We start from the raw sequence: 21,324 nt of genomic DNA on the forward strand, positions 1-21,324 counted from the left end.
ATGCCGCCACAACTTGGCCCATTTAACCCGCCCTGGCGCGGCAGGAGTGGGCGGGGCGGGGGGGGGGGCGGCGGCGGCGGCGAGTCTTCCAAGTCCTGCAGTGAACGAGTGTGTGCCGGAGCAGCTGTGGGGCGGGGAAAAGCGGGCTGGGGCTTAGAACGCTCGCTGGACTACGAGCAGGACTGACGAGTCCGCAACTTCTCACTGCCCGGCTCAGCCCAGCTCTGAGCCAAGGACTGGCCCTGGGCTCGAGTGCAGTTGGACTTCAGACGCTCTGCAAAGAGCAGAGACCTAGGACCCGGGAGCAGAGGACCAAGATCTGAGGCAGTTCCAGGAGCACCATGCCTCAGGCGGTCGAGGCCAAGATAACCAGCCAGACAACTGTCCAGGGAGGCCCGCCGGCTGCATCATCTGAGAGCACTGAAGCACAGTAGCCGGCCGAGTGAGTGTGTAGTCAGGCTCTATCCAATGCTTCCTGACCCTGAGACCCAACTCCAACCAAAATAAATTGAGCAGGCAACAGAAAGCCTCCATCTGAGTGCCATGCCAGCTGTGAAAAAAGAGCTCCTGGGCCGCAAGGACCTGGCCCTGGCTCTGGCTACCTTCCACCCGACCCTGACCTCACTGCCGCTGCCACCACTGCCCGCCTACTTGGCGCCACTGCCCGCTGCAGCAGCCCTGCCTTCGGCTGCCTCGCTGCCCGCCTCAGCCTCCAGCTATGAGACATTGCTAGCTCCATCACTCTGCCCCCCGCGCGCTTACCTTAACCTGCACGAGGCCGCGCCTCATCTCTACTTGCCCGGAGACCCGCTGGCCTTCCAGTGCTTCTCAGCGACAGCATCCGCGGCACCGGATTTCCAGCCGCTGATAGACAATGGTGAGCCATGTATCGAGGTGGAGTGCGGTGCTAATCGTGCACTGCTCTACGTACGCAAACTCTGCCAGGGCAGCAAGGGCCCGTCCATCCGCCACCGAGGCGAGTGGCTCACACCCAACGAGTTCCAGTTTGTCAGCGGCCGCGAGACGGCCAAGGATTGGAAGCGCAGCATCCGCCACAAAGGTGCGGCCGCGGTTGGGGCTCGAGCCGCCGCTGATCCCTCTCCTTCGATTACCCAGGTTCCTCCTTCTGCCACCTGGGACACCTAGCGTTAGTCTAGAGGGGGCGCTGCAACTCCAGGGCTAGCGTGGGGGATACCCCTCTCCTCCCAGCCACACCTGTCCACCCACCCACACACAGGCGACTTAGTGGACACACAGCCGAGGTCTCTCAGCCTCTCCGATCTCTTCAGCGCAGGCTAAGTGCGCTGGGGTTCCGGACTATCCACGAACCCGACAGATACCTAGCTCGGAAGGTCGGAGAGGCCTGAAGGCAGGGAAAGTTTACGAGAGAGGCCAAATGAGAGGGATGCCTCTTTTGCACAGGAGCCGAGCTAGCGGCTCGTGGCTTGATTGGTGGGGTGCACATCCGGCAAGGGTATGCTAGTGGAGTGCTCGCTAGTGGAGGCTATGTGGGCAGATGGAGGCAGCGGTACCTAACGACATTAGCGATACTGCCAACCGCAGCCTGTTTGGACTGTCCAAAGGTTCGGTGTGGAGGCTCGTGGGCCGGGTTCAATTAGAGCTGGAGCAGCGCCTGGAGTTAAAAAGTTAGGTTTAGGGGGGTCACGCCCCGCCCTCATGAGGCCAGCCTCTTCCTGCAAGGAAAAGAATGTAGAAGCAGGCCAGATCCTCTCCTCACCTCTTACCTCATCCTGGCCTCAACCTACCTAGCCCCTGCCAAGCTGGGTTCCTTTGGTACCAGCTTGAAGAGTGAAGAGGTTGGAGTGCTGAAAGAGGGCTCGGGGGTGGGGGGTGGAATTTGAGTTTCAAAGGCCCTATTTTTTCCAAGCAGCTACGGCAAGGGTGGGACAGAATTCTTGAACAACCGCAGATGTGAGAGATCATTGTAAATTTCATACACCTTGTGGGTAGAAGTGGGAGTCTGGCCTTGCGGCAGGGCAGACTATGCCCCTTAAAAACATGCTAATGCTACCTGCACCTGGCCTCTTTCTCACGTGTTCTGCTTGTTCTCTTGCAGGGAAAAGCCTGAAGACACTTATGTCTAAGGGGATCCTGCAAGTGCATCCCCCGATCTGCGATTGTCCAGGCTGTAGAATATCCTCGCCTGTGGTGAGATATGAGTTAAGCTGGAGTTTGTTGGGCGGAAGGGCTGGGTTTCTGCTTCAAAACTGGTGACTATGTTGTCTGGGACTGAGAATTCTAGCCTCAGCCCTGCTGATGTTCTGGAGGAACCTGGTTGAAAAGTAAATAGGCCAGTGGGTTACCTTGCACTCTCCCAGACTGTTCCTTAGAAAGAGAAGGGATCCCAGGTGCAGAAGCCCCTCCCAGGTTGATACAGGGTGAGTTGGGTGGTTTTCTGTTGTTGTTCGTTTGTTTATTCTGACATTTCTATTTTATGTGTATGTCTGTTTGGCAAGCATGTGGTACCTATGAAGCCAGTGTCTAGTTCCTATGAAGCCAGAAGAGGGCGTCAGAGACCCTGAAATTAAAATTAAGTATCAGGTATATAGGTGCCATTTGGATGCTTAGAAACAAACCCTGGTCCTCTGCAAGAGCAGCAAGTGCTCTTAAACCCGGAGTCTCCTCTCTCCGGTTCTTCTGCCTCCACCCTTGGAACCATTTCTACTCAGATCATAGCCTTGTTCCTGGATCATGTCATTCAACTTGGGCTTTGGGACTATCTTGGCCCAGATCTGGAGGTCACCAAATCACCTGACACACCTGGGAATGATGCTGATTGTGGGGTTATGTGCATTCTGAGATATGACTTGCTTTGACTGTGATCTGGAATGGCCCCAGGCTTGAGTATGAGCAAATTGTGTCTCTGGGATACTAAGTTGGAATCCTGGCCAGCATGGGCCTAAATTTCTGAATATCTTTAGAGAATAGCCTGGTCAGAGCAGAATCTTTGCTGTATAGGTATACAGTGAGCTAAAACTGGGAACTGGTTAGAGATTCCCACCAAAGGTAGACAATGTATTAAGTCCATGAAGAACAAGGGAGATTAGAGATCAAGCATGCATGCCCTTATGCGAGAAAGGTTTGAGGGATTCATTTAAAAAGATATTACCTCAAGAGAGCTACTAAGAGCACCTGGGGGAGGGCAATAAGGGTCTTGGTGCTGAACTTGTGCTGTACCTGGCTTCACACAGCATCCACTCTGCAGGAACAGAGTGAGGCAGAGATGCCCTGATAGGACTCAATTTACCACCTTAAGTTTGTTTCATTTGGGCTAGTGGTGGGGTATCTTTATGGGTTCCTTATAGGTCCTGAGGGGCATGTTCATGCATGTGGAGCAGGAAAAAGGGAGCCACATGCCTACCCCACCAGATCTAATACAGGCCAACAGCCTCAAGCTAACACACATACTAGGTTTACAAAACATGTAGGTGAATACAGACATCATTAGCTGCTGGGACCAGAGGCCAAAATCTCTTCTCTGCAGCACCTCACTAGGCTTTTAGGGCTTGGTTTTCTGTTTGGGTGGGAGGAGCCATGCTACTTACAAACCAATGCCTGTTGAGCACCCCCCAGAAGACTGGGGGACAAGTAGCCAGGTGCCTCCCTCGCTTCAAGTGGGAAATCTGCAGCTCTGAGAGGGATGGGACTACTGCTTATCTGGGGCTCCCAATCCCTACAATGCATGGGAGACAACTCAGACCAGAGGCCAACTTGCCAAAGCCTGATCCTTTCTTAGAGAAACCTTCCTACTTTTCCCACACTGTGGCTGTTTCCCTTATCCCACAAGTATGTATCAGTATCACAGATATTCCAGTAGTTGAATACAGTGTGCACATTAATCAGAATCTCTGATTCTGTGTGCTGGCCCACTGTATGAAGAGGGCCAGCTCTTGGCTAGGAGTCAAGTTTTCAGATCTGTTAAGCAGTAGGGCTGGCTAACATTTCCAGGACATAAGGGAAGCTATATTCTCAGTCCTTGCATATGATCAGGATGGCCATCAGGATCCTTGGTACCATTTCTCATAGGTCATCCTCCAAGGCACCACTCAAGATCCAACCTCTTATATTCTCAGAAGGGTAGGGTAGGTATGGGATGTATAGAAGGGGCATATAGGTCCCTGTGCCCAGCTGTGTATGTCATGGGGCTGAGGCTGGAAATAGACAGCTGGCTCTGGCTCCTTTCCAAGTAGCAGTCTCATAGCCCTTGAGTCCCTTTCTTCCCATTGTAGGGGAAGCAGAAATAGGTTTCTGTTTGTTTCTTATAGAGAAACAAACAAGAGCTCATAGAAATTATTCTCCAAGACTGTGGGATGACAGATGTCTGGTTCACAAGCCTGGCAAATATAGTGTCTGTAAGATAAATCCCAGGCATTATGGAATGGCTTTCCCATTTCAAAAGCCATTTTGCCTTCAATCTGCTTTTCTTAGAACAGTGAAGGACAAAAGACAGGTAGTTTTTTTTTTGTTTTTTTTTTTTAAGATTTATTTATTTATTTATTTATTATGTATACAATGTTGTGTTTTGCATGTACACCTGCACACCAGAAGAGGGCACCAGATTTCCTTATAGATGGTTGTGAGCCACCATGTGGTTGCTGGGAATTGAACTCAGGACCTATGGAAGAGCAGCCAGTGCTTTTAACCTCTGAGCCATCTCTCCAGCCCAACAGGTAGTTTTTAAAGAAGCCATAGAAATAATGCTCTTGTCCTGAGGCCAGCCCTCAGGCCATAGTGATTCACACCACTAACTTGGTACTACAGGGTCTATATCACCTACTCTGGCAAGTGCTTCAATGTAGGCTCTAGAAGACTCCTGGGGGCAGATGCAGCAGAGACTGTGGCTCCCAGGGCCCAGACTGGGACACTGTTTAGACCGAACCATGTGGAAGTGATAATCATTCTGTGTCTGAAAAGCCACCTCTGTATTGGAGGATATGACTATGGGTAGCAGCATAAATGGGTACTGGATGACTTAGAGACAGGACTGTCTCTTTCTGTAAAAGGAAGGTGAAAATGCCTTGAACACTGAGCATGGTGAGAATCTCTCCTGGCAATGACAAGGGGTGGGGATGTCAGAAGAGATCTTGTAGACTTAGATACTAGAAAAGGAGATGGAATTCGATCCCTTTTTTTTTTTTTTTTTTTGGTTTTTTGAGACAGGGTTTTTCTGTGTAGCTCTGGCTGTCCTGGAACTCACTCTGTAGATAAAGCTGGCCTAGAACTCAAAGAGATCCACCTGCCTCTGCCTCCCAACTGCTGGGATTATAAAGGCATGCACCACTACCACCTGACAGAATCTTAAGGCTTGCACCACTCAGACAGAGCCAGTGACCTGCTATTAAATAAGAAAAAGCCTCTTCTCACAACTAAAATAATAATAATAATAATAATAATAATAATAATAATAATAATAATAATCAGTGATTTCCTTCTTTCTCCTGAAAACAGAAAGACCTTAAGACACAGGAAGCATAGAGAAGGGCCTAGACCTGAAGCTGGAACATTCAGTTATGTGCTCAGCATGTGTTCACTGGCACATGTACCTGAGCTGAATACATGCTATGTATAGAGCATGTATATGAGATATGTACAGCATATCTTATGTACAGCATAAGAACCCACAGCTCTACATACTTATACCATGGATACAAGGGAGAGAAAGAAAAAGAGTCTTATAAAAATCTGTACCAATCAGGATAAACAGGACAAAGGGTCTGGTCTCTTCTTCAGGTGTCTCATAAACACTAGGCCTGCAGTTGGCAAGGGACCAGAAATTTAGGAAGCAACCAAGTCATCTAAGCTCCAGGCATAGGCTTGGGATTGTCCCTAAATTGGGCTCTGAATAGCACTAACAAAATGGAAAAAAAGGAATGTAGCTGGAAGGCAGAGCACTTGCCTAGCATGGCCAATATCTCAGGAAAAGGGGTGGGAGGAGAAAAATGACTGCTCATGATGTTTCTGTTTGTCAATGTTGACAATGGATAGAGAGAATGGAACTAGAACCCTGCCCCAGGTTTCATACAGATCCCAGCATATTCTAGAACCCATGAAGGGAACTGGGGTTGAGAGGCATCCTCTAGAATGTAAAAGGTGGGGTTTACCATATGTGGTAAGCCATCACTCAGCTTGAGCCTCAGAGAAGAATTGGACTGGAGCATGTGGGTCCCATACTACCATCCTCGTGAGCTGGTCTACAGCAATGTAACTTCTGCACCTTGGCCTAGGTCTTGGAGGCTGAGGGCCTGGCCTAACCTAACCCTCTTCTTCCTACTCTCTCAGAACCGGGGACGGCTAGCTGACAAGAGAACAGTCACTTTGCCCCCTACACATGCCCTAAAGAAAGAAAGAACCTCCAGTTTCTCAGCCAGCGATGGTGATAGTGATGGAATTGGCCCAGCCTGTGAGCAACAACCAGTCCTGAAGCAGGAGGATGATCCACACGTCCAAATCATGAAGAAAAGGTACTTGTTCCATAGCCAGGGCAAGAGGTTACTGTGTGGTTGGTGCATCGAAGTCAAGGATCTGTAAGCACTGTGAGGGGCAGGTACAAGCAGAAATCTTTCTTGAAATCTCATCCAGGCACTTCTGTGCAGGGGTCACTTTTAGGGAATGGGTTGGTAGCCATGGAAATTAGAGGCCTGCAGCAACCTGGGCTGATGTTCCAAGTCTTCTTCAGATGGCTGCTATGAGGTTTCTCCTGACTGAAGCAGCTCCAGCAACTAGGTTCAATACAATAAGCACAAGGTAGAGGAAGCCTGCAACAAGGCTACTTTGGGTGCCCAAAGTGAAGCGAAGTCAGGGCTGTTGTCCTCATTCATTTCTGGTAAATCCAGAAGCTAATTCTAGCCTGGCCAGTGGGAGATGAAGCACATTTAGCTTGGCATGGGGCACTGCCTCTTAGACATTGCCTTAACTAATAGTCCAGCAGGATGCTAGAAACAGATTCATGTACAATCTTCTGTCCAGGTGTATTCCTAGAGCCATGCTGACTCTCTGTTTTCCCCGTTTCAGAGTTCACACCCACTGGGATGTGAATATTTCCTTCAGAGAAACATCCTGCAGGTAGGAGTTTAAGCTTGTGAGACTATACACACATAACAGGCAGCAGGAAATTTTATTGCTTTGCTTCCCCTTGGGCCTGCTTATAAGTTCTATGCTGTCTGCCTTTTCTCCCCCTTTGCCTATGGACCCCTATCTTATTCATTATCCTAGCCAATATGAATCAATGTGACCTGAGTATCTGCCAGCTTTTCTATGTCTTTTTACGCAACTTGGAAGGTAGGTGGCATGATCCCACCTTAGTCAAGCATGCCAAGTAGCACAGGCAGGGGTTCTGAGCAGGGCACCTCTGGAGCCTGAGTATATACTGTCCCTGATGGGCCGGTCCATTTGTATTCATCTGCTCATAGACTGAAGCTGTAATATTCTCTGATTACCTTCCCAGATATGGACCTGGAGTTGAGAATGGTGATGTATGAGTAGTGTCTTGAAGGATATATGAGAATTCACTGGAGCAAAGTGTAATGGAAGTTTTAGTTTCTTTGAAAACTCAGTTATGTTATGTAAATATGTTTTTGTTTTAATCCCAAGTGTGGGATTTCAGTTTGAACTTTAGTTTGTCCACAGCTGTTAATTGTCTCATACGGGGTGTGGCTTTTGCCAGCTGATAAGGCCTACCTTGTGCTGCATGGAGAGGGGTTTGGTCTAGGCTCAGAAAATATGAATTTGAGAGCCCAGAAAGAATGGTATGGCATGTGGTGTTGGTGTGTGGCAGTTTGGAGCAGATAGATGGAGAGAAATGCTTCAGGGTGCAGCCTGGAGGAGACTGTTGGCTGCATTTGCTGTTGATGGAGATTGGTATAGAGCCCTAGCTCAACAGCCAGGAGAAGTAAAGGGTCTGTGGCCCATCCCCCCACTAATCTCTCTTCTACCTAGCATTGAGGGGGTTGGTGGAAGGGAGATAGAGGTCTAAACATCCCAAATAAAGCAGAGTTTAAAAAATGAATGCTACAGCAAAGAGTATCTGCCAAGTTAGAATGAGAGAAGAAGAAGAATTGGTTATGGACCAATCAGGGCTTGGTCCATAACATGTGGTAGGGTGCAGTAGGATGCATTGTGGCTTCAAGAACCCCACATCACAATGCTAAGAACATATTTAATGCATTTCAGCCATATATGTGTGGGATTTTTTCAGATATATATAAAATCAGCATAATTTTTTCAGTGAATGACCAAGCTATAGGAATAAGTTTTCAGAACTGGGTCAACATTGGGCCCATAGAACAAACTACCAAGGCAAAATGGAAGGTGAATGCCCCAAATTCAAGTCCTATTCTGATCAGGTATCACTCCATGAAATCATGCTGTCCAGTGCCTAGTGACTCTGATGTTACCAGGCTTTTCCAGATACAGGTCCAGGTAGATCTTACTTTCCTTCTGTGGGCCAGACTGTGTTCACAGAGAACAGACTTTCTACCCACTACCTGGAGTCTCTAGAAACTGGTTTACCTCCTAACCAAAAGGAGATCGCCATGGGAGCCACTCTGTAGGCTGTGCCTAGTCAGCCCACAACTCATTCATGCTGAGATAGCAATTCTCTCTGAAACCCCCACACTGATGAGGATGCAGGGGATGAGCCTCATGCCACTTAATCCTATAAAGTACTTACACCCCCACCTGCCCTCTGGGCATGTCATGCTAGAGTAGGGAGAACACCACATCTGGGCCCCTAGGCTGGGGCCCTCTAGGGTGTCTGCTGATGAAACTTATCTGCTTAGGTGCCAGCCCTGGATTAGCCCAGCTCCAGTCACCCTAGCCAGGGGCTGGGAGCTATTTAATGAGGTTTAGAGTTGCTTCCCAGGTCACTTCACAGACACTGTGTCAGAATCCGAGGCTTCTCTGTCACAGGTGGGCCATGGAGGGCTTATGCTGAATGTTGGGCACCACTGTTCCTGCCCTGGCTTTGGCTTCCTGTTTCTCCCTTCTCTACTGATGTGGGGGTGCTTACAGAACTGCAGGGTAAGGTATCCCCACTTACACATCTTCTCCTCTATGGGGCTCTGTGGATGAGGATTCAGCTGGCTCAGCAGGAAGGAGAAACACAGAAAACAGTTAAATGCTGTTACACCAAGCCAAAAGGGCCTGACTAGAAGTCCTGAGCCCAGCCATGGATGGTGTGTCACCCATACCTGCTGGTACTCTGCCAGGGAACATGAGTCTTGTCAGCTGTAGAGCTCTGGTCAAAACTTCAGTTTCCTTATTTAAAAGAACTAGGAACTAGGGAGTATTTGCCATGTGCTTGCTGTCAGAGCTGACAGTAGGTATGGCAGCTTGCCCTCTCTGCCAGCTGCCCTCAGAGGCAGGACAGGGCATACTTTTCTCTACAAAGAAGAATAGCTGGAGGGGCTGCCTTAGAACTGCAATTGGGTCTAAGTGCCAGGTCCTGGCTTCCCTTTGGTCTGTTTAGTGGGCAACGCACATGTATGCTGTCACTCTTCTCACACAGAGGTGTGTACCTGGCTTTGCATATTTGATGCAAACTGACCATGAGTCATGCCCCCTCATGCTGACAATGTGCCAGACTCCCAACCCAAGAGGCAGCTCATGGCCTGGCCTGTCTTGCTCTGCTGCAGCCAGGACAACGACCTCCCTACCCTTATATCCAGTGTACATCGAAGCCGTCACCTCGTTATGCCTGAGCATCCAAGCCACTGTGACTTCCAGAGAGGCAACGTGGAGATTGGCCTTGGACCTGGAGGTGAGGAATCTAAGAGATATCAAGGGTAGAGTGGGCCCTGGGGCAACTGCTATCCTGACTGAAGACAGCCAACTGTCTCTGATCAGCAGCTCTGGGACCTGAGCACTTTGGCTGGCAGCCAGAGGCCAGCAGAAGGGGGGGGGGGCGGTGAGGGGGGTGGTGAGGCTGGCTTTCCCCTGGGGCTACATGTGACAGTAATTGTGTTAATCTCAGCCAGCTGGGCAGACAGGGCTGCAGCAGAGGCTGCTCCATTATGCCTTTTGCTGAAGTGAGTTTAGAGTGACTGAGACCCACCACCCTATTCTCAAAGGGGCAGATATTATGTAAGCCTCTCCTAAACTCAAGAATTGCCCACCGCAGAATGGCAAAAACATGCTCACTCCTCCTTCCCACAGACTATGTGCAACCCTAGTTCTGCCTCCCTGGGGTCCTCTGGAAGCAACAGGAGTTCAGAAAAAGAAGCATCCTGGAGAGATAATGGCACTCCTCAGAAAAGCAGGCCATTAGACTTCAGTGAGACCATACCTGAGTTTCGGAGGCCTTGAGGGACCTTTCTGTCCTGGGCTCCTAGATGGGAATGTTTCTGATAGTGGCTACAATGCTTAGGCTACAAGACTGGGTGGGTGTGGTCCACGGAGTGGACATCCTTCTCAAAGCCCCATGTGCTTGAAAGGCTTTGAGGGCTGATAGGAGACTGCTTTTGGAACAGCTGGAACTTGATAGAGGCCCAGCTTGATGGGAACAGCTGAGCAAGCAGCTGATAAAATCTAATTGCTCCATTGATTGGGTAGAGCCAAGGGAATCTGTAATGGTTAAGATATTCTGAGGTTACGGGCCCCTCTCCCTGCTCCTGGACATGGAGAGAGACTTCCTTGGGTACATGTCTCTCTTTCTGTGTGTGTGTGTGTGTGTTGTGTGCGTTGTGTGCGAGCATGCACTTGAAAACTTCCAGTCAAGGCCATCATTATGCTTGTCATGTTTGTGTACTACACATACACATATCTCTGTGGTGTTTAGTCTTCTGTCTGGCTACTCCTCCCTTTTCACTGTATGCAGGGGTTCATACTGTGCATAACTTTGGGAGTGTGATTTGTGCCCAGGTTCATGTATGCATTCTCTTAAGGTCTTGTCCCTACTTCCTAAGGGTTTTCTTTCAGTCCTTGTAGGGTTCACTTCTCCACTGTGCTACTGCTTCCTGGACTGGAGAGGACTACAAACCTTGCAGCAGGCTTTACGACTTTGTGCACCTTCCTATTACACCTCAGGCAGTTCATTTGCTATTAGTGGCACCCTAGTGTGCTAGAAGTGAATGTGGCTTCATTAAGTCTGCCACAGGACTGGTTCTTACTTGAGGTGCCTCTACTCCACCAGGCTGTTACCTGAACTCCAGGAATAGAAAGATTCTGTCTGTCTGTCTGTCTGAGTTTGTTAAAGTAGGAACAGACTGCTGTGAAAAGAGCCCTTGCCTAATCCTTAAGGGATATGTGGGTTGGGACAAGAACAGGTACAGAGGTGAGTGAGGCCAGGCCACACAGACCTAAGAGACTCTACTCCCTGCCTAGATCAGCAGCTGCCCCTCCTGCCCATTGGTCTCTAATATGCTACTGGTAGCCCCAAGTGCAGTCAGATACTCTTCATCTGTTCACTGGATCCATCTGCCTTGAGATATTATGGGTAGAATTCTTGTCCAGAGAGTGGATGCTCTCTCTCTTTGGGGCAGAGGCTGAGATAGCCAGCTAGACCAACAGCAGTGAGGTAGTTCAGATCAATAAGTTATTAGCACCATTCTGTCAGCCATAATGTGGAAATTGATCACATTTTGGCTGCCACACTTCCCCAGTCTGATAAAAATGACAGAGTAAGGAAATGTTTTAAAAATGAAATTCAGCTCTGGTGCTGGTGGTAGAGCTCTGCAGGAGGTTGGGCACACATACGGAAGCAGAGCTTGCTGAGCATCATGGAGATTTTGGACTGCCTAAGGAATTGTTCCTCCATACTCCAATAACTGGTAAGGATAAGGAAGGCAGAGACGGCAAATTTAACCCAGACTTGATGGTGTGGGCTGTTCAGCAAAAACCCTAGTATCAGGCCAGGAGCTCAGGAGGAAGCTGGGCAGCAGTGTTTAGGCTGGTCTGGAATTGGGTCAACTAATGCCTAAGGTTTGGCATTTTGAGGTATGATCTCTGTGTCCTACAGGGATATGTCCTACAGGAAACAAAGGCTGGGTCTGGCCTCATACAGGCATAGCACATACAAGCTTTGCACTGTGGGGTGAGTTGTTCAGGAGTTCCTCAAGAGCCCAGAGCCTGGATATGCAGGTGGACAGATACTTCCAAGGAGAGAGACAAGGACTTCCTTTCTATGTTACAAGTGTAGCAGAGAAGTTACTTGGGGAAGAACTGGCAGCAGGGCTGTGAAGACAGAGAATGAAGTAGGCTGGGATCTGAAGTATGCTTTCTGGACTTGCCTCCCCCATACCTGCACAACAGCCAACCCTATCCTAGGTGGCCAAGACAGGCCACTCAGTTCCCCCAAGGAGGGGCTGAGGAAGCACAGTCCCTTACAGGAGACTGCCTGATGAAAACTGGCATGAACTTCTCATTACTTCTGTTTACATGTCCAGGGCCAGCATTAGGATTGCTTTGTGTCCTTGCTGTACTCCACATCCACCTGTCAGTGTTTTCTGGCCTGGGACGCCAGGTTGGGCAAAGGTCTTAACTGCCAAGGAGAATATGGTGATGGTTGGGTTTCCGAGCTGAGCTAAGGCAGAGGTGGCCTTCCCTCCAAGCTATGAGGCACTGGATGGGGCTCACTCTCTCCTCTACAGGTGACCTGTTGGGCAAGAGGCTGGGCTGCTCCTCCTACATTACCAACAACTGTTCTTCAGAGAAAAAGGCCCGAAGCAAGTCCCCCCAAGGTGAAAGCCTGACCCAGGAAAGGGAGGCAGGTCACAGGAAAGGGGAGGGAGCAATGAACTCCTGCATCCTGAAGGGTTTCCCAGACCTTGGGTGGAAAACATAAGAGAGGAGGCCTTGATTTTTCTCCCTGGCACTATCTGAAGAAGCCCTCCCCATGTGCTGCTTCCAACAGAGACTCTGCTGCTTCCAGAGCTGGAATCTACAATGGCACCTGAGGACCACTACCATCGGCTCATGTCAGCCCTGTGTGAGGCTGGCCCCTTTGAGGAAACTCAACGTCTCTACCACTTGGGTATCCCCAGTCATGGTATGTAGCACCGCCCCTCCCCCACTACTCCAACCTCAAATGTGCCAACCCTCTGTTACCTTTCCATCCTGGGTACTAAGCTTACCCCAAGAAAAGGATCTAAATATTTGGAGGTCAACACCAAGACCAGTACTGAATACATTGGAAGGCCTCCCGATAGAGATATAGCCTAGCTGCCTCACTAAGGTTCATCCTTGAGAGCCTAGGTGAGACTGGGACATAAGAGTTTGTTCACCTGCTGTTGAGATGTAGGTTTTGTGGCCTATGCTAGGTTCTCCTCACTACCAGACCAGTCAGTGTAATGCTATGAATCTGTGGTTGTGTCGATATTGTGTCAGACCTTTACAAGCTGTTTTTGTTGTTGTCTGGGGAGGGGGTCATGGCAGGCAGGTAGCTCAGAAAGAGGAAGCTGTGTCACAGGTGGAATGTGGCCACTATGGCCCTGGTTGCTTGAGAGAAGCCAGGCCTTGCTATTTAAGAATAAGATAACCTGTGCAGCTGCAGTACGGGGGAATCTGGTCTTTTCTGGGAGTGGCTGGGGGCTTAGAGAAGGGAGTAGGATTTCAGATTCTTGCAGAAGGCACGGTTCCCCAGGGCAGCTCAGCACCAAGAGCCTGAATAATTCACTAAATGTTAATAATTTAAAAATCTTTCTTTTTAATTGCTTTCCTAGCTCTGCTAGCCTGTGCAGGAGAGGCTGTACAGGCAAGCTGGTTGTCAATCACCATTGCACAGAGCATGACTGGGGTGGGGTAAGCTAGGCTTATTGGGCTCTGAGGCTGACTTCAAGCCCTGGCTAGACACACCTCTCCGTTTCAGGTAATTAATTTGTAATGAGGCAGCAGTGGAGTGGTAGAGAAGTGGAGCTTGAGCTAGGGGGACTAAAGGGGTGCAATGGGGCACATATCACAGCCATGTGAACATGCATTACTGCCATTTAATGGTGTCTGTTATTGCAACCATGTGTGCTATGTATTGCTTTATGAGAGTGACACATTCTCCCCAGATATTCTTCCCTCCTGTCTAGAAAGGAGTAACCTGGGCAGCCTTCTGTTTGAGATAGCCTCCTAACCCCATGGAGTCTTGTCCCACTAACCTACTGGAACAGCCCTATGCCCTTACATGCTGACCTTTTCGCACGGCCAATCCTTTGGTCTCCATTATATCGGCACAAATACTCAAAACACCATGTTCTCTACCTTGGAGCCCTTCTCTCCTAGCCCATATTAGTTAACTGACCTACTGCCTAGCTGCACCCTTTAGGTCCTATTTCAAACTGCCTTCCCTGCTGCTCCTCCAGTCCCAGTGACACAAAACAGGGCTCAAGACATGTGAAAGTCTCCTCCCATTCTGTTCACTAGGTCAATGCCCTGCTCACCAAGATAGAAAGGGAAAATCCTAGGGGAGCTTAGCATCTGGGTCACTGCTGTTGCCTCCCTTCCCAGATATGCTAAGGGTACGGCAGGAAGTGGCAACAGCCACTTTGAGGAATCCCAACAGCTTGGAAGTACACCTGCCCTCATCTACAGCAGTCCACCGACGGAAGCAAGGCCTTGTTCAGCACCGGGAGGGAACAGTTCCAGCTGCTACCCCATCCTTCTCTGAAAGGTACTAAAGACAGTGTTTCAGTAAGGCCCCATATTCTCTGTGCTTGTTACCTGAGGTCAAGTCCATATCCTGGACTATCCCTTGAATCCCATTACATCTGTGGGAACATGAATTCACCATATTCAAGGTCTACTACAGGAGGCTACTAAAACAACCTGTGCTGAGGAAAGACCCAAGAAAACATTTCTGGGACAGAATATGCAGAAATGCCAAGGGCCACTCCAGTTTTCTTGTTGTGCAGCTCTACTACCTCAGACTAGTAAATGTGCCTTGAGATAGCAGAGGCCCTTCCCTCACAGGTAGTAGTGGTGTGTTGAGAAAGGCAAAAGTAAGCTACTTACCATCTGTAATTTCCACCCAAAAATGGGTCAGCCAGAGCATTTGGAGTTGAAGGCACAGTGGACTTCCCCCACCTCCCCCTCAATTCCAGAGACATCAGAGCTGTTCACAGTGCAGACTGTCTCCACGGGCGACTAGTGAAGCCAGGGAAAACGCTGGTCAGGGTCCCAGGTTTCCTAAACACACCCCATCCCATCCTAACCAGCCACAGATTGCAGCAACTGCAGCTGCCTGCCATCTCCAGATTATGGCTGATTACCCTGTTGTGTGCCCCTCCCCATGCTGCTCAGGATGAGAGGCCCCCCCTGCCCCAGTAATTACCATTGCAGCTGCCTCCGCCTACAGGGTCTGCACCTCTGCGCTGACAGGGAGATTAATTGGTGCTGCCAGCTTGGATAGGGGTAGTACACAACCAGAAGCCATAACTAGTGACTCAATGACTGCCTTTGGGGTCAGCAATTAGTGGCAGCAGGGGGTGCACCCAGAGGCCAGAAAAGGGGGTTGGTATACAGATGGAACCAGGTATGTGCTCACTATTCTGTTCACAGGGAACTGTCACAGCCACCCCCTTTGCTGTCGCCCCAGAATGCTCCCCATATTGCCCTGGGCGCCCATCTCCGGCCTCCTCTTCTGGGGGTACCCACAGCTCTCTGTCAGACCCCAGGTAAGAAACAGTTGGGTATATAAACCCTTTGTATCCCTGTAGAGCCCTCTTTAGGTGCAGAAGGTCCAACATGAATGGCCTGTTCTGTTCTAGGTTACAGCTTCCTGGCTCCTGCCCAAACTGAGATGTTAGCCCGGCAGCAGGAGCTTCTACGGAAGCAGAACTTGGCTCGGTAAGTACCTGGAAGACCAGTGAGAGTAGTTTTAAGTATGCCCACACTGACTCCATCTGTCCTTTTGGTCCAGGTTGGAGATGTCCGAGTTGCTTAGGCAAAAAGAACTGGGCAGTGCTCACCGCCCACAGCTACTGGCGCCAGAGGTAGCCCTGCATATTCCTGAGGGTCCTGATGAGCTCCAGCGACGTGGCTCCATGCTGGTTTTGAAACACAGCTCAGCACCACTACTGGCCCTGCCATCCAAGGGACCCCCAACCCCATCCAAGGAGTCTGCCCGAAGCCGATCCCAAAAGGGGAGTCTTGGTGCTGCCTCAGCCCGGCCCAATGAACCTAATGAGACTGCCCTCTGGGCTCAAGATGTCTCTGAGGAACCATACAAGGACTCAGATGGAGACGACCCTGAGATAGCAGCTGCCAGGGTCGGGGCCTCTACTCCCAGCCAAGTCCCATCAGGAGGGACCAGAGCAGAAGGAAAGGGGCTTCTCTCAGGGTCCACACTGACCTCTCCACTGCCCCTGGGATTCCCCTGTGGGGCAGCCAGCCCCTACTTCCGCACAGGTGGGCAACCCTAGCTACCCATTGATAGATAGGGGGTTCCATGAGGAGAAAAATCCTTTGTCACTGAGCCAAGGGCTTTAACCAATTGAGAAAGGTCAGCCCATAGGGAAGGAGGCATAGGAATGGAAAAGCCTAAGCCCTAGTGACATCCTTTCTATCTCCAGGCACCATGGGGGGACTCTTCACTGATGAGGGGACCATAGCCCCTGACGACGTCAACAAGTGGACTGTAGATGATGTCTGCAACTTCGTGGGGGGCCTTTCTGGCTGTGGCGAGTATGCCAGGGTGAGGGGAGTGGCAGGTCTCTGGGGCTAGGCCAGGAGGCCCAGTTCTGGGCAATGTCCCAGTCTCCACGCCCAACAAAAAGGGACTTTCTGTTTGCTATTTCTCTATGCAAGACCTAAAACTCTACTCTATGGACCTACCTTGTCCCCAGGTATTTAGAGAACAAGGAATAGATGGAGAAACTTTGCCTCTCCTGACAGAAGAGCACCTTCTAAATACCATGGGATTGAAGCTAGGGCCTGCTCTCAAGATCAGAGCACAAGTAAGTACGACCAGTGCCTTCATCAATCTAAAGAGGGCATAAGGACTCTCTGTGACTGGAAATGGTCTCCCAGGCCCCTCTACCCAGCAGGTAGTCACCCAGCTTCATCTCTTTGTAGGTAGCCAAGCGCCTGGGCCGTGTCTTCTACATGGCCAGCTTCCCTGTGGCCCTGCCTCTACAGCCGCCAAGCCTTCAAGCACCTGAGCTCAGCCCAGGACAGCAACCCCTGTCCCCAGCAACCACCACCTCCCCATATGAGGGGGCCCACTTATCCACAGGCCGAGCCTCACCCAAACAGGAGAATGGGTCAGGGACCATAGCTTTGCTCCCAGGGGACCCAGATACTTCCCAGCTTCTCTAACCATCATACTCTCTGATACCCATGAAACTGACCACCCCCAGGGTATTTTTCCTTTTGATTTTAGATGCAAAAACACCAAGAATATTTTTTTTTAATGTGGCTTAAGAAGAAAGTAATGTATTTACCTTCTAGGTGTAACTGCAGAGGTCTGCAAACAAACCAAAGACAGACAAAGTGGACAGGCCATGAAGCCACCCTCCCCACTCTGAACTGGGACTACTCTGCAGGTCAGGGTCAGCCTCCTACTTGGGCAGCAGAAGGCTCTGCAGAGCCAGGTGACCTTTCAGGGTCAAAACAACTCTCAGTACACTTGTTCTGTTGTGCTGTAACAATAAAGCCCTATCTACTGTCTACTGCCCTCTTGCTGCACAATTGTTGGCCTTAAGGCCTCCAGGACCTGGCAGGAGGCCCTCAGTCCTCTTCTGAGAGCTGAAGATCCTCCAGCTCATCTTGTGGTCCCTGAGTCAGCTGCCACAGTTCACTTGGGTCCACCCCTGTGTCCAGGTCTCCATCTACAGAGAAAGAAAAGGCCACATACATTCTGCTATATCATAAAGAAGCCAGTCTTAGAGGTTATTTACTTATCACTAATTAATCACAGCATTAATTAAACTTATCAGTGGGCTAGCTGGCTGCCTGAGAGCACAGAGCAGCTGGTCTGGTACCCCAGGGAGGGACTTGGGCCTGGCTTAGAGATGTCTTCCCATGGCCCCATCTCCAAGGTCAGTCTATTTCACAACAGACACCATTTACCCTCTGAATTGCTGGTGGCCTCTTCTTCCTCCTGGTCTTCCTCTTTCCTTCCTTGATGAGCACCCAGGAGCTCAGGTACTCCTACAGATGAAGAACCATGTGTACCACACAGACACACACATTTCCCATGTCCAACAGCAAGGCAATATGAACAGTTATACAGGAGGTTTGGCTAGCCCTGTAACCCTGTGTGGACACCCACCATGGCCACAGGTCTCAGCAGTGGCAAGGTTAGACCTTTCTGCCATGTATATGGAGGCCTCAACATGGCGACAATTACCAATAGTGAGTCCCCAGCTCAAACTGAAGGAGCGAGCCAATGAGTGGTAAAAGAAAGAACTAGAGGCCAGAGAGACAGTTCAGTGGTTTAAGGACCTGGGTTTGACTTCCAGTACCCACAGGTCTCAAGGGATCCAAGACTCTCTTCTGACCTCTGTGGGACATTAGGCACACAGGTGGTATAAACATACATGTAAGCAAAACACATATAAAAGTTAAAAACAACAACTAACAGGTCTGCCCACAGACATGAAACACACACACAGCTTATAACCATTCCCACCTCAGGCCTCACCTCTCTCAAAGAAGTCTGTGCTGTCCTCTCCCTCAGAACTGTCCAATTCAAACAGGTCTTTTAATTCCTTCCTGTCTTCATCCTTCCTGTCTTCCACTTTCCTCCTTTTGATCTCTGGGAAGTTCAGGTCTTCTAGCTTCAAAGACCAGAAAGAGAAAAACAGATAGAGGGAGAGGCCAAGAGAACTGAGTAGAGTTTAGCCCAGCCTCACTTTAGGTACTACCTATAGCCATACATGGGACAAGGTGCCCTGAAGACAAACAGCAATTTACAGGCTTCACTCAAACTCACTGTCCCATTCTTTTTTTTCCCCTACTGCTTTTGTTTCCTTTTCCAATTGCACTCCCACAGCCCAGCCCCTTTCACAAGTAACCTGCTTGGCCATTTTTACTAGGCCACCTCCCCAGACCCCAGACATACCCGCTCTTTGCCACTGATCTCCAGCTGGATCTCACGGTCCCTCAGCTTCTTCCAGTGGCTGTAGTACCTGGTAAGAGGGGTCCCCTCTTCACGGGCCTGCTTCTCCCAAGCATCCTAAGGATTAGGTAAATTCAGGACCATGCTCACTGCTCACCCTGGAAAACTCTTAAATAACTACCACACCCTAACTGGTGGCGTCAGGCAGCATCAGTCCAGCCCAGATGCCAAATCCCAACCCACCACTGCCAGCTGGTCAGACACACTGAAGGTCACTTTCTGGCGAAGGTTTCGGATATATTCTGCGTTCTCTTGCACCTTCTCTAGCAGCTGGCGCATTTGCCGGCAGTAGTTAGCCACTTTGCACTCCCGGAGAAAAGATTTCAGCTGCAGAAAGGAAAACTCGGTTCAGCCCAGCGACAGGACTATTCCCCATTCCACAGGGGATCCAGGCAATAAAAAGCCACATGGCAAACACGGGAGATACAAGGGCCTGCTATCAACTTCTTAATTAGGTCTCACAGGCATAAGGTCTTGCTCCTTTACTCATGTGCCTCTCTGAGTGCTATTGCAACAGCCTTGAGAGGTAAGCAGATGAAGACTTGCAAGAAGCCACAAAACATTAAACTTTTTTTTTTATCTTAACTGAAACATACCTGCTAACTCCTATTCTAGATTCACACATCCATATACCTAGGACCTTGAGCCCAAAACTAAATGTGTCTTAACTACTTGACATCATCAGCCAAGAGGACGTCGGGGGAGGGCAATGCCACATTATACAACAAACAGTGACGGAGCACATGTGCACAGCTGTGCATACAACTTCTGCCTTCACACATATACCTGTCTCTATATGAGCCTGACCCAGGTATAGCTCAGGTATGAGCAGCACCCCCTACCCCACAAGCCTGTGAGTAATGGAGCTAATCCCCTACCAGTACCAGACAGGGATAGCAATAGGCCCCTCTACAAGAGGAAGACAAACCTACTAAAATATTGTCCAAGTTAGCCACAAAGAGGATGTGAAGGTCTGGCCAAGTGTTGAGCACACATACCTGTAGGACAGTGGGCAGCACCAACTCTGGAAAAGCAATGCTATGGGCCTGGCTGTGCAGGTATTCCAGGAGAAGGTCATACAGCTGCTCCAGCAGACCATCCTGAGGGAGCAGGCCCAGCTTTATCAGATGATGAAACCCAGGAGCCCATGATCTCATAATTCACCCTGACTTTGTTCAAACTCAGGCTATAAAACAGTACCCACAGCCTCCCCCAAGCCACACCCAGCTTCACAAGGCCTGAGATTAAGGAGCTATTGGTCTATGACTACAGAAACCTCAATCTCAGTACTTGAGAGGTGGATCTCTGAGAGTTCAAGGCCAGCCTGATCTACATAGCAAGTTCCAGGATAGCCAGGGCTACATAATATAGAGATCCTGTCACAAAAGAAACCACAAATGTTGTACAATGGTAATCCCTCCTTTGTATCTCAACAGTCTCTGAAGTCCTTGTAAGCCAACTAAAACAGGCCCAGGCCTTTTCCAGAAGGCCTTGAGGCCAGCCTCACCCGGTAGGCCTTCTCCTGCAGGTTGGTGCTGGACAGTTTCAAGATGACAGAGAAGTTGATAGGCCTGGAGCTCATGCGGCCTGGTCGCCTATTGAAGTCCACCTGCTGGAAAATCTACACACAAGAGTGTCAGCCCAACCCAATGAGATCCCTCAAGACCAGGCTAAACAAAGCCCACAGATGTCTCCAGACCTTGTTCACCTTCCAGAGCCTAGACAGGCAACCGTGAGGACTCCTGTATACACTTAACCACCTTTGGGGATAACGGTTATATAGGCCTGGGCCTCAAACAACTGCATCCCAGGCACTGTGGGTATAACCAGCAACAAAGAAATACAGAAAAGAGACAGGTCTCAGGGGACTGTGTTCCCCAAAACTCAGTAGTCTTTGCAGGCTATGCACTTTGGCCTTCCCAAGAAAAGATGGGAGTATGAGCCTAGCCGAGCCTCTTGGTACAAGGATGCCTCCCCGAGTATAGAGAAAGCCCCTGACAAGAGAGCTCATGTAGTAGCATAGCATGTTGTTGGCAGCTGAAGCAGCTATAACAACTAATGAAAAATTGGGAGTGGAGAATGTTCTTTCTCTAGCTGAGCAAAGGATGCCAACTAGTATATAGAGCTGATCTCAATAATTTACTCTTAATTACTACCCATAAATTAAAGAAAGGGCAGTGACACCCTGTCGGCAGAGCTTGGTTTCAACCCTTGTGGTTCACTTTCTCAGGAAACCTGCACCTGATATGAAGAGCCTAAGGTCA

At 49.7% G+C, this 21,324-nt stretch overlaps 2 protein-coding genes across 5 annotated transcripts in view; one reads left to right on the forward strand and one right to left on the reverse strand.

The window, feature by feature from the left end:
• The first annotated feature begins 120 nt into the window (after positions 1 to 120).
• On the forward strand, positions 121 to 17,351 carry Samd11 (sterile alpha motif domain containing 11). 4 transcript variants are annotated; one of them, XM_055615119.1, is made up of 14 exons: positions 121 to 1,060; positions 2,078 to 2,169; positions 6,301 to 6,482; positions 7,033 to 7,083; positions 9,654 to 9,778; positions 12,606 to 12,695; positions 12,869 to 13,003; positions 14,449 to 14,611; positions 15,499 to 15,614; positions 15,708 to 15,786; positions 15,860 to 16,347; positions 16,512 to 16,633; positions 16,785 to 16,895; positions 17,014 to 17,351. In XM_055615119.1, exons 1-14 carry the CDS (start codon positions 544 to 546, stop codon positions 17,254 to 17,256), a joined length of 2,514 nt encoding a protein of 837 aa, XP_055471094.1. In that variant the 5' UTR covers positions 121 to 543; the 3' UTR covers positions 17,257 to 17,351. The 4 variants fall into 4 exon arrangements, with proteins under 4 accessions (XP_055471094.1, XP_055471095.1, XP_055471096.1 ...); XM_055615120.1 differs by having other exon boundaries at positions 9,687 to 9,778; XM_055615121.1 differs by having other exon boundaries at positions 121 to 877.
• The window catches only part of Noc2l (NOC2 like nucleolar associated transcriptional repressor), a 12,347-nt gene continuing 8,354 nt past the window's right edge, over positions 17,332 to 21,324 (reverse strand). The window contains exons 13-19 of the mRNA XM_055615123.1: positions 20,568 to 20,681; positions 20,059 to 20,160; positions 19,244 to 19,387; positions 19,004 to 19,117; positions 18,584 to 18,719; positions 18,010 to 18,090; positions 17,332 to 17,768 (exon numbers count right to left, since the gene is read on the reverse strand). Of these exons, the coding sequence (XP_055471098.1) occupies positions 17,668 to 17,768; positions 18,010 to 18,090; positions 18,584 to 18,719; positions 19,004 to 19,117; positions 19,244 to 19,387; positions 20,059 to 20,160; positions 20,568 to 20,681 (792 nt within the window). The 3' untranslated portion in view covers positions 17,332 to 17,667. The remainder of the gene's footprint in view (positions 17,769 to 18,009; positions 18,091 to 18,583; positions 18,720 to 19,003; positions 19,118 to 19,243; positions 19,388 to 20,058; positions 20,161 to 20,567; positions 20,682 to 21,324) is intronic.

Source organism: Psammomys obesus, unplaced genomic scaffold, assembly GCF_907164565.1.
Source record: "Psammomys obesus unplaced genomic scaffold, mPsaObe1.curated_primary_1811, whole genome shotgun sequence".
Classification (NCBI taxonomy): Eukaryota; Metazoa; Chordata; class Mammalia; order Rodentia; family Muridae; genus Psammomys; species Psammomys obesus.